At 43.7% G+C, this 12241-nt stretch overlaps 1 protein-coding gene across 15 annotated transcripts in view; it reads right to left on the reverse strand.

Moving 5' to 3' along the window:
* Window positions 1-9028: 9028 nt before the first annotated feature.
* LOC118512692 (ADP-ribosylation factor 6) overlaps window positions 9029-12241 on the reverse strand; it is a 33322-nt gene continuing 30109 nt past the window's right edge. For all 15 annotated transcript variants that reach the window (XM_036057494.1, XM_036057486.1, XM_036057493.1 and 12 more), the window contains one exon: window positions 9029-11783. In XM_036057494.1, coding sequence (XP_035913387.1) covers window positions 11641-11783 — 143 coding nt within the window. In that variant the 3' untranslated portion in view covers window positions 9029-11640. The remainder of the gene's footprint in view (window positions 11784-12241) is intronic.

Genomic DNA, 12241 nt, shown 5'->3' on the forward strand with positions numbered 1-12241 from the left:
GTAATCAGCGTAAGCATGGCTGCTCGGGGTAACACACTTTGTTACCTCGTGAGTGAACCGTCACAAGAGATGACATTTACTACACCCACGAATGCCCCTCTGTCTAGGTTGATTGTCTTCGTTTCGCTATGTGGTACGCCCGGGCTGATCTTTAGTAATTTTTAAACTAATTACATAAACGAGTTATTTCCGCGCTGGCTCCGACCATTCGCCACCGGTACACACCCTCGAGGGACGGATTTGAGGTTTAGCTCTAATGCTGTTTACCTTGATTTGTAACTCTTGGAGACAGAGCCCAGTTGACACCGGTGCTCCTGGTGGTGGTGGGCGAAGCACTGCAAAGATTGTTACAAATTACGGACAATGTGTCTGTGTGTGTGTCCTTGGGAAGTTGGTCTCGTAGTGCAGATAATTTAAGGCTCTTATAGGAATATAATCACCCACAACACACTTCACATCCTAAAACGCAAAACAAAAACTCAATTTATTAATCAAAAATTCCTTTTCCTATAGCTTCATCAGGCAGGTGAGTGCGACCTATCGATAGGGAATTCCCGGCATCTATAAAGCGCCTATTGACGGGAAGAAATTCCGCAAAATTTTCCTTAGCGTCAACCGGTAAAAATCACGCCCGCTTCTTCGTGCTGCAATCGACACGCCAACGTGTACCATAATCTTTTTCGCCTCATAAAACTCATAAACTGCTAAACTGGGGGGGGGGGGGGGGGGGGGGGGGGGTACGTCGTACGGGCCGGCAGGCTTCTGCTACTACAAAGGATTCCAATTAAAAAATACCTCCAGTCTTATTGCGTAAGCAAACCTGGGTCAGTTTCTCAGCAAGAATGAAGCACTTAGTGTGTGACTCCGTGTGTGTGTGTGTCTGTCAATTGGAAATAGTTCCCTGCTACCTTGGTTGGTACTCGCACACGGACTGGTGGTCTGGTGACACTTGCCGTTCGACCATTTACCTTCTCATCCATGCGGCAAAATTCAAGCGACTCTCCACTATTATAAAGGCATGTTGAGTGAGCAGGGGATGCATTTTTTCCCACCCTCTCGCCCCTCCTTCCTCTAAGCCTCAGTCTTCATTCACCTGTGCGGAATCTTTCTCACCTGTCCAGCCCGTTACCATGTCAAACGGGGTGGTTGGTTTACGTACGCTGCTTCCACCATCCAACCCCCGGAGCTGCTGACAGTGCTCTCTAGCGACACATTTAGAACATTGTTCTTCACCCGGCCGAAGGTAAAATATTTCCATTCAAAATTGCATTCATCTTCGCCATTGTTTGTCTCTTTCCTTATTGCAGACTGCTCACCAGGATGCTCCAACAGGAATCCGAGACTCATCCATAGAGAGAGAGAAAGAGGTTTTAAACCAGGGTTGACGGGATTTTTCCCGTTTTACTTTTCAGTGACAGATCGTCAGGACGCTTCGGGTCTGAGATAAAAACAAACCGAGTACGAGGAGTGAGTGAGGCACGGTCTAACGACGATTTACTATTTTTCCCCCGTAAGACCCGTGCCACGTAGGATCACGGCATCCTGGTTGACACCACACCATGATGATGGCTGGCAGGGAAATGATAACAAACGTTTTGCTTCGCCTCGCCGGCAGACTACTAGCGATGGGATAGGGTGGGATTTGCTTATTTGCTTTCACCCCAAAAAAAAAAAACCGTCGCGCTTCAATCCAATCGAGGGTCGACTGTTATTTTGAACCCTCGTGTACTCCTTCCCAGTATTCTAACGCCATATGGGAAAGGAGCGCGTACCGAGCAAACAGCGTGCAGCGTCGGTTGGCGATGCTGTACTCGGTGGGTTTTGTGTTTGCTGTTTGGCAAGAGATAATGATAAATGTACATGGGTGTATGTGTGTGTGTTTGTGTTTGTGTGTATGGTTTCCGAGCATCATGTAGTGCATGGCATGGCAAGAGTTCCGATACCCGAGGCCAATGGGTCTGTTTCTGCCAACTCTTGCGTGAAGCTCGTACCGCTGATTAAAAACGTATTTTAATCTGAAGCTGGTCGTAAATCGTGTCGAGGAGGAGGCGAGAAATCCCATTGCGCTCATATGGACATCGGAATGGAATATTGCCAGCAAAATTGCAATTTATCTTAAATATTTCATTCAAATTCTTCGAACGAGGGTTCTACAATTGTACAGAAAGTCGAAAACAGTTCAAAAAATCTCTAGCAACTTTTATTTTACCTAGCCGTCACTCAATCTGCGGCTGGACATGCCATGCCTCCTTTACAGGAAAAGACTTTACAGACCAAGTAGTCCCGGTGACATTCTTATAACATGATCAACTCACCGAAGCCTGGAAAGCCGAATTCCTCCTAGACACAATAGCGAGATCGGAGTCTTCCACAGATATGGGCTCTTCAAGTACTTCGGAGCAGCTTCCTCTCCTCCTACATGAATAAGAGGATTTCGGTAGTTTTGGAGAAAGCTCATGCATGTCTCATAGGCGTCGGTGAGTCTCTTGTTGGCCTAACGACATCCTAAGTCACGCCGCCCATTTCTGACTTACTAGACTTAATGATACCTGTGGTAAACAATGCGGTTCGTTCGGATGACGCTTCGGCACACGTTCGATTATATGGCATACGGTCGCGGTACGATTTGGTGCGCGGCACTCATTGGAAAGTGCTAACTCGGACTTTTACGCGATGACACATCGAGCGGAGGTGAACTTAGACAACTGGTGTCGGATCGAGCTTCCCTTCAGTAATTGAACAACGACGGGTTGAAATGAGACTCTAGACGTTGGTTACTTTTACTGACGTCGGAGTCTCGAGTTGCATCAGCAACATGCTTCGTCTGTAACTCGGCACTGTCTGCCTTTGCTTCTCGAGCGGTTCTATTTATTTGAAGCTTTCTTTGATGGTCAGCCAACATTTGTCCAACATATGTTTGGCAAACGTGTGGCTGCTGAGTTGTTCCGGGTTTTGGGTTTACAATGTGTCTTCCTTATTTGCAGAGTGCGGTTCTTCCGTAGTTGGATAGTCAGTACTGAAGAACGGTCCGGATGGGATTTGAAACCCGGTCCTGTCGTCCGGCGCAGTTGTCGCATCTACTACTGGGTCGCCCCGCCTCGGTGAGCACTGGGAATATAAATGTCCTATACAATCACAGAAAAAGTTAGAAAAAGTTTCCTTAAGTTGTAGTTTGATCGGCGGCCAACCAGCATCCTCCAGCGCATATCTCTTCAAAGGTCTTAACATGCTGATAACCATTGATATGGCTGATAGTAATATATTGTCTGAGCTGGAAATTTCATAACCTTTTTATATCACTATTTATTTAAATAAAAGCTTAATACCGAACGCTTTAAACAGTCATCTAAACCATGCAGATTGCATACTTTTAGGAGTTTTGAATACTCCTCTGAGGTTTAGTTGATATTTTTAAAGATTTTTTCACTAGGTTCTAACCGAAACACATTTTCTATCGTCCATTTTAATAATCGGTAATGAGTTTAAAAACTCTTCTCACGAATGCTGTAATATTAAAAAGAAGCATCTCTTACCCTCAATTCACTTAATGACATAAAGGGGGGACATTCAAGCCCACCAGCAAACTCAACGTGTAATGTGACTCATTATAGCGACTTGTAACGGCACCAGTACCCCTTCGCTCAGTTGCCGCCTTTTTCTCACGTGCCGGTAAAGGTGTGATTAGTAAGTTGGGCAAAGTTGGGTTTTAAAACAATAACTCTAAACTCACTTTTCTAGCTTCGTTACCTCGGCACCAAGCATGGCAGCGATAGCCGGATGATGAGGCAAAGACAAGCAAAATTTCTATTAGTGAATCCTGGAGTCGTGGAGCGTTCACCGCCTGCACGGATCAAAGAAAAACGCGCGGGCGCGCTTAAAAGAAAGTCTCACCTGATGCCGGCAAAGTTTCGGGCACTGTGATGCATCTACGTTCATCATGGCTGGAAGAAAAGTCCTGTGGTCCAAAAACCACAACACATTCACCGTCGAAAGCCGGAAAACTAGCGGATTACTACTGCTGCACCCCGGGTTGAAGCCCTTAAAGCCCTGAAGCCGTTACTGTTACAGGACGGAGCCAGGTTGCAGTTGCGCTCCGGTCCGCGGCGAGATGATAATGGAACTTAACGCCATGGTAACCACGATCATCACCGCCACCACAGAAGCAGGAACAGCATAGCAGGAAAGGAAATGCAACCGTGCCACAGGGGGATGCCGCAAATTTCCGACATTGCTCGTTACGGAAATAGTTGAAAGTTTTACTTGCTCGTTCGCGTTGACGCTGGCTGCTGGTGGCGTCCTGTCTGTTTTAACGCAGCTTTCGCAGCGTTCATTCAAAAGCTCGCCGCCGAAGTCTCCGGCGGGAACCGTGACCGTGGGGAAAGATTTGCACGTCGGTCGTCGTCGACTTTCCAGTGCGTGTACGGCGCTTACATACCGTACACCATCACCCGCAGACACATGACGAACGTCAACGCAAAATCCTTTTTAGCCGCTGGCAAATGCTTTTCCCACCCTATCGTCCCCGGGATGACACATTTCAATTATTTCACCACCGCTGGAAGACGCTCGCTTTACCGCAGTGTCGAAAATCAGACATTAGAAGAAACTTTGCCAAAGCCAAAAGCCAGGTGAGACTTTCTTACTTTACTGGTGTCCAACAAAGCTGATGACACGCTGTGGATGAAAACTTTTCGGGCAAATAGTAATCACCGGAATTTCGGTTGGCAAATATTTGTACAGACATTCATAACGCAGGCAAACTCGGTCCGGTGCAAAAAAGCAACACAACCCCTTCGGAAAACCTGCATTGCTTATCATTAGCGAAGGCAAAGGGCGCGAAAAATGAAAGCCTGGCACACGGGGGAAGACATACGGAAAAGAAAATAAATAAATAGCTGGCACTATTTATTCATCCACCAGCCGTCTGGGCCTGTTGGATGCATAAATAAAGCTAACAAATATGGCAGACAGGCAGCTTGATGCGGGGAATTGGGGGGATGGTAATTGGAAGGGATGGTTGGGGACTGAAGTCATGCCGAATGTGGTGCAAGATGTAAGCAGTGTACAGTTGCTAGTAGTTTCGTTCAAACTAAAGGATCGTGTAGAGTTGTTTTAAGCGTGATATGTAGTTTGCCTCTTAAAAAGGAGTATAAAGCTTAGAAAATAAATCATGTTTAAACAAATACATAAAAAAGTTATAAAAAATAATATTGTAATGAAATTAAAAAAATACCTAAAACTTTAAAGAAAAAATAAAATATTAATGAAAAAATATAAAAAACTACAAAAATAAGCAAGAAGAAGCTTTCGTAAATTCATAAGAAATTAATCATATAAAAATGAATAGAGTAAAATGAACAATGTTTATAATAAAAGAAATTAAATCAATAATAAATAAATGAGATGCATGCTACGAAAACTTCCCGTTTAAACAACACTCTGTACCAACCCTTAAAGCAGCACCAACATTTAACATTCCGAACATCACAGACCAGAGTGTGAACACAAAACAAAACAAACAAAAACACTCAGCAAAATATGAAAAGTCTCGTCTGCAAAGATTGCAGTAAAAATATAAGCCTCACCACAAACCCTCCCGCTAGCAAAATGGGGAAAAAAAAAACTAACACAACAACACACAGTTGCAAAATAAAACCTAAAAACGGGAAAACAAAATGGAAGCAAAAGCAACACCGGAAATGCCATGATGCCGATTTCGTCTGGTTCACACCACCAGCACCAGGAATAGTTTTGCATCCTCCTAGAAAAACCTACGAAGTAGCGCGAAAACGCGACACAAACGGAAAGCGGAAACCAGCCCGACGACAGTTCCTGTTTTGCCCTTGCCCTTCATCGTTTCGAATGACGAGCGCGATCGTTCCAGGGACACTTCGCTCTGCACAGGGAAAGGATAAAGTTAGCTTAAGGCATCGCAGTAGCCACGGCTCGGTTCGATTCAACTCGACGATGGTGCTGATGAGTACCGGTGATCCAAGTTGGCAGGGATACTCTCTTCACCGTCGGTTGCCCTTGGGAGCGAAGCGATGGAGGCGCATGGTGGCTTGTGGTCTTCGATCTACCTGCTGCAGGCAGAGCATTTTTGTATGATGATGCACTTCAACATTTTAATTATGCTCTAGTTTCAATATCGGTGCCAGTGAGCCCGTTGTATTATGCAACTGTAGCTCTTTAAACATGTTACCATGGATGCATTATTTTAATTGGGAAACAAATGTGCTACGCGTTCAAAATTGTACGTTAATTTAAAAAAATGAATATAAGAAAAAATCCTGAATTTGGTAGTTTATTAATATTAACCAATTTAAATAAAATTAAACAACTTGAAACATTGTTTTAAGTTACTTTTTGGACATTAATGTTCTTATAGAGAGTTTTCCTTTTCTACCTTCATTTCCTCAACCAACTTGCTTCAATACGGACATACATTTTGGACCAAAAATTTGACTTCAGTCTTACACGTGTACTAAAGTATGTTACACTAGCGAAGAAACTCTTCCCTTCTTTTGCCAAAAACCGGGCCCCTGTATCCGCCAACAGGACACAGTGGAGAAAAGGAAATGCTCGTTAAGAAAACTTTTGCTGCTGCTTCCACTGTACAACCCATACACAGACATAGCAAGGTAAAGTTCGCGGTGGGCCGAACACGATGAATAAGACTTCCGGCAAACATCGTTCTGGCATCATTTTCACTCCGAACCCTTACTTGGGGACAGACAAGAGAGTGGCCCGATCGAGTGGTACCGCTAGATTCTTCCCGGAGACTGTCCCATTTCCTGGGGTGAACACCCCTCGATTTGGTGCTGATGCGAATCGATAGAATTCATCACTGTATTACTCAGCGCGTTGGCTAATTTCATTGCAGCGAAACGGGAGGGATAAAATCGGTGTTCGCGGTGCATAATTACCGCTTTCCAATTGAATCCTTCTAGGCCCGCGGAAACGGAAATTTCAATCACACGATTGCGATGGAAAATCAAACAGTTGTTTTGTGTTGTAAATATAAATTAAAGGAAGCGAGGCATGGCTAAAATCTATTAAAGGAAACCAATTTGACAAGCATCAATTAAAAAAAACTTTATTTAATGTTTTATTTTTTTTTAAATTGGTAGAATGAAGTTAAGTTTTTTCATATTTTCATGTATATTTCTACAGTTTGCCCTTGGCTATACTGGCAATCTTATATTTACGGAATACAGAAAGACAGAAGGCAGCAAAAGGGAAAATAGGAAAACGCAGGAAAAGATTAGGAAGGGGATGACAACCGGGAAATCGGAAAACAGGCAGGGAAATATTAAAATCAAATGATGGGACGAGGAGTTGCACGTTTCGATTGCAATAAGGAGGGGATCTTTGCGACCCACTGCAGTATGGCTTGTGGCAATATAAATTGGGGGACGGTTACGAAGAGCACGGAAGGGAACATATAGTGGGATATTGCTAAGTAAAGCTGGGGCATCGATGCGATCAAGCAGGAGTGCGGCAATAAATGAGGAATGGGATCGGGTACGGCGATTCCTCAAGAGATGCAAGGCCAAGCAGCCGACATCTGTCCTCGTAAAAGGGCAGGGCAGAGGATCAATCACCAGTGGTTTTCCGAAGGGCAAACCTAGTGAAGGACCTCCAAACGATCTATGTGGATCCTTGCCAACGGGGACCAGATCACCGAGCAATACTCCACCACAGATCTGACCACTGCACAGAATAAAGTCTTCAAATAGCAGGCATCGGAAAGGTCACGGGACACACGTTTCAAAACACCAAGAGTTCTCCTAGACTTAGTGACTATGGAATCAATGTGGTGAGAGAAGGTAAGACCCGTGTCAAGCCAAACGTCCAAGTCCATCCCATTTAGATAGGATTGAAAGGCATTGTTCAAGGCATTGTCCGCACCCTAATTAATTTGGCTGGCAACACGAACATCTGTAATTTATTTGCACAGCCCTACGTTACTCTTTTTCGGAAGAAAATCTGCATCCCTCACTAACAATAAAGAATCCCTGAACAAATGTGTGCTAAAGGCATGTTCGTCTATTTCTATTTAAGTTAAATATATATAAATTAGGTTGGGTTTTTGATAGCCATCCGTACAAGCAGTAGATCTATGCCGATTACCATGCTGAAGCTACTGGTTGAATTGAACTATAAATGCTGGAAGACGTTTTTTCTTTATCTTCAGTTCAACCCAGTCAACCGTTCAGCCAACATGAAGTTCACCTTTGCCTTCGTTCTGCTCGCCCTGTCTCGCAGTGCTTTCCGTCTGCCAAGCATCCGAAGACCACCCGCTGGTGGTCCAGCGAAGACAGTGCGGAAACCCCGGAAGCTAAGGGAGGTCGGTCTGATTGGTGGAGCACAGGAAAACAACTCTGGGGATAAAACGTGTGCCGGTGTAGTAAAGTGTAAATTATGGACCAGATTTGAAGTTTGATTCGGTTTGAAAGCCCTGTAATACATTTCATTTCACATTGCTACTATCTAATTGGGAGATCAATCTTCTAATGAATGCTGCCTATTCTCTTTGTTGAACTTGGATTGTACTCACATTCCGTTAATAATTTGAAATTCTAATTTCGGCTTGAAATATTTCATCATCGTTTTCGCCACACTAGCCGCCAGAAAGTTCATTTTCGCCCCAGTATATGTGCAGGCGAAACGAGAAGCTGCTTCGGCGATCGGTATCGAGCGAAAATGGTGCTGGCTTTCTCGCTCACTTACTACGTATCTACCTGTTTCAGTCTCACGCTTGTTCTATCGTTGAAAGCTTGGTTGACTATCTCTTTCTTACACACTCGCACAACAAATAAGCTTTTTCGTTCTTTCTATGCTTGATTCCAGAAGGTAGCACTGCAGGATTGAGTAAATAACGAAAAAAGGACGATCAATCGTGTCCTTATTTCGTGAATTTCATAATTTACGGGCTGGGTCGTCCGGTGTGTCATTCTCATGACATAACCTGACACATCCTACAATATAAAAACAACTACATAAAAACTATAATACGCTTGTTTTGTTTTGTTTTCCCATTCGTTTATTTTGTTTACTCTTACATAGTATCAATTAGTTGCTTTGTTTGTTTGTTTGTTTGTTGTTGTTGTTGTTGTTGCCGTTTTTCTTTTTTATTACCTCTTTTACCGTACAATAATATTTACAAACGTTGTTCGCTCTCTCTATCCCTCACACACAGGCAGAAATAATAAAACATAGTTGTTTTCTTCCGACAGTTTTTAGCAAGATTTTTTGTTGTCTTCTTGCATCTAAATTCTAACGCTACTAACTTTCTTTTTCTTCTTCTTCACCTTTGCTCTGTGTTATCTTCTCTGTTACTGATAGTTTCTTCTTTCTTTCTTTTCTTTTTCATGTCGTGTTTATCACCTCCGTTTTTCCTACCTCGCTAATTCCACCCATCTTCGAATTTCCCCCGGTGTCTGTTTTTCCCTCCGTCCTTCACATCCTCTATATCTTTTATCAAGCGAGTGAGAAAGTAGTAGTACCACTGGTGCAAAACGCAGCAGCAGCAAACTTTTTTTTTATCTCCCATTATAGTATATATTGGCTCTATAGAATGTACACAGAAGAAACACACACACGCCACAACACATTCGTGTATGTGCCCACGCAACTGTTTGTTTCATGTTAGAGAGAGAGGGACGATGGTGCACAGAGTGTCGCTTTTAAACGGGGGATTTGAATCAGTTTTCCTACCCAGGAGCGTGTCCTAACTGTAGGTGTGTGCAGTATATACAGATTAAATGAACATTCAACAGCTAACCGAACGGAGTGTTCTATTCGTTTTGTTTGTTTCCGTTACTTTTTTGTTTACCTAACTTCATATCGATCGTTGCTATTACGTTTCATAAAGTTTTATATTGATTTGTGGCAAAGCCCGGCTATTAGTTTCCTAAACCCCGCCGCAAACGCTTTTCTTTTTTGGCCAAACAAAGAACACAAGCAACACAAATTCAAATTCCTGTCCGCGGCGACGCTTTCGACCGCTTCATCAGCTAATTACCGCAAACGGCCGATCTCTACCCATGGCTGGTGAGGCCTAGCACTCCGTTTCCGAGTCGTGTTTAGAATTCAGTATCGCTCGGTAGAAAGGGAAATAACGTGATTTCAGATTTGTGTGATTTCTAATGTGGTGTTTTATACTTCAAGTTCTATTTCCGCTACAGTTTCCCACGCTAGATGAGAACGAGAACGAGATTGCCAGCTATGGTTGTAGATCATTAATTACATTACCGCAACTCGACAATGCTACTACTACAGAACTGTTTTCGTTTTTTATTTGTGGCTTGTTTTTTTGTCCGATAATCGATCCTTGCCTAACATCCGTCAGTCCGAACGTATCCCGGGGAACCTTTGGGAAGAACGAAGAAGTAGAGTGCATGGCGTGTCTAAATTTGCTCACTTGCTCACCTAGCGATCGTTCCGTTTCTTACATTTCCCGTATATAATGTTGTTATGAATGAAGTGTTGAACAGATTTGACCAAAACACAAAACACCGGAAGGTTCGAACCGCAATTCTCTAACGATATTTCACACCTCCAAAACTCAAATGCCGTGCGCGATGACATTCGGATGAGCTTGCGTTACACGATCACCAATCATCAGCTAGAAATCGGCAAGGACGGGCATTATTGGGGGAACGTGTTTGCAGCAGATCGATCGTATGAAAAAGGCAAATGTGTGCTGTATAGCTATAGAGCATTGTGTTTTTGCTTTGCGATATCGGATCGGATCACTAGCTTTAGGCTGCTTTAGCCACCTTTTTTCCTTTTTTAGCCCCCCTACGACTTGCAATGCATATGGGAGTCTCTCTGCTAACAAGCCTTCTAAGAACATCATTGGACTACGCTTATTTACTGCATATGTATATACGTTTTACATACATAGCCGTGTTTGTGTGTGTGTGTATGATCTCGTATGTATGTGTAAAGACAGGAGTGAAGACACAGACAGACACCCTCTTCTTAGGAGATGAACGAGCGCGCGCGTGTTTAACGATATTTTCCCTTCACTTGATCTCTCCTGCTGGATGCATTTTGATAGATTAGCATTAGATAATTTTTTATACCCTCGTGTTGCTCGTGTTTGTCCTGCGGCCGGCGGAAAACGTATAGGTGAGAACGGAGCGCCTTATTTTCAGTCGCCGTGTTGTGTTGCACTGATTAGATGTGAGTGATTCTGTACGCTCCTTTCTCTCTCTCTCTCTCCCTAATTTCTTCTGTAACCCCCTTTTGCTTTACCACCGTACTTCGCGCACAGCGAATGCTAGTCTAGTGTTTTGTGTCCTACTTTTATATGATATAAAGGATAATGCGTGTTCATTTCACCCAAATCAAAGCGGCAAGCAGCTAGTATGCTTCCCACAAATGAGCGGAGGAGCCGAATGATGAAACGGGACCGGCCACAAGGAGGAGGAGGAGAAGGAGGGTAGGGAGGAGGATAGGGAGGAGGATTTTCTGCATACGCTTTAAATATATTTATATATTTATATTGTGGGGATGTTCTGCTCTTGCTAGGGCGGCGGTGGCGTCGACGGACCGGCTGCTGCTGCTACAATCACGCGGACCTATGGATCCACGGTCCCTCCCCGTCCGGTGCGATGCTTACAATTATTCTCATAATTTGTGGTTGGACGTTAGCCACGTCAGTCCCTCGTACAGACCGTCGCCGGTGGTGGCACAGGAAGGCTGCACGTACCAGTTCCGGTCGCGTATTCGCGTCAGGCCAAGCTTTTCCTGAATTTCGTGAGGTTTCATTGCTGAAAGGAGAAGAAAGACGAAATGCATTAGAATTCAAACCCGGCAGGCTTTTATGTATATAAAAACATTCTTTCCTATACATCTTTAACCTTCATCTAGTATTGATATGAATCTCACTTCTAGTACAGTGATACAATCCCAAACAGCTCATCATGAATTGCACGATTAAACACCCGTTCAAGACAACAACAAAAAGCAGAACATTAAAAAGGTAACTTATCTCGTCACGTAATATTTCGGTTATATGACCCTACAGCGCATACATCCCTCCGAGGGTTCATGTACACCAAAAGTAACCCCGATAGCGTGTAATCTAATCTGGCGTTCCTTCTTATATTGCATTGCGCACACGATATTTTGTTCATTCTACGGCCCGATTACACACACACAGCACCCCAACAACATAAACCACTTCCTGTTCATTATCACCTCCTAAGCGCATTACTCGACACCTTTT

Source organism: Anopheles stephensi, chromosome 3 (genome assembly GCF_013141755.1).
Source record: "Anopheles stephensi strain Indian chromosome 3, UCI_ANSTEP_V1.0, whole genome shotgun sequence".
NCBI classification, from domain to species: Eukaryota; Metazoa; Arthropoda; class Insecta; order Diptera; family Culicidae; genus Anopheles; species Anopheles stephensi.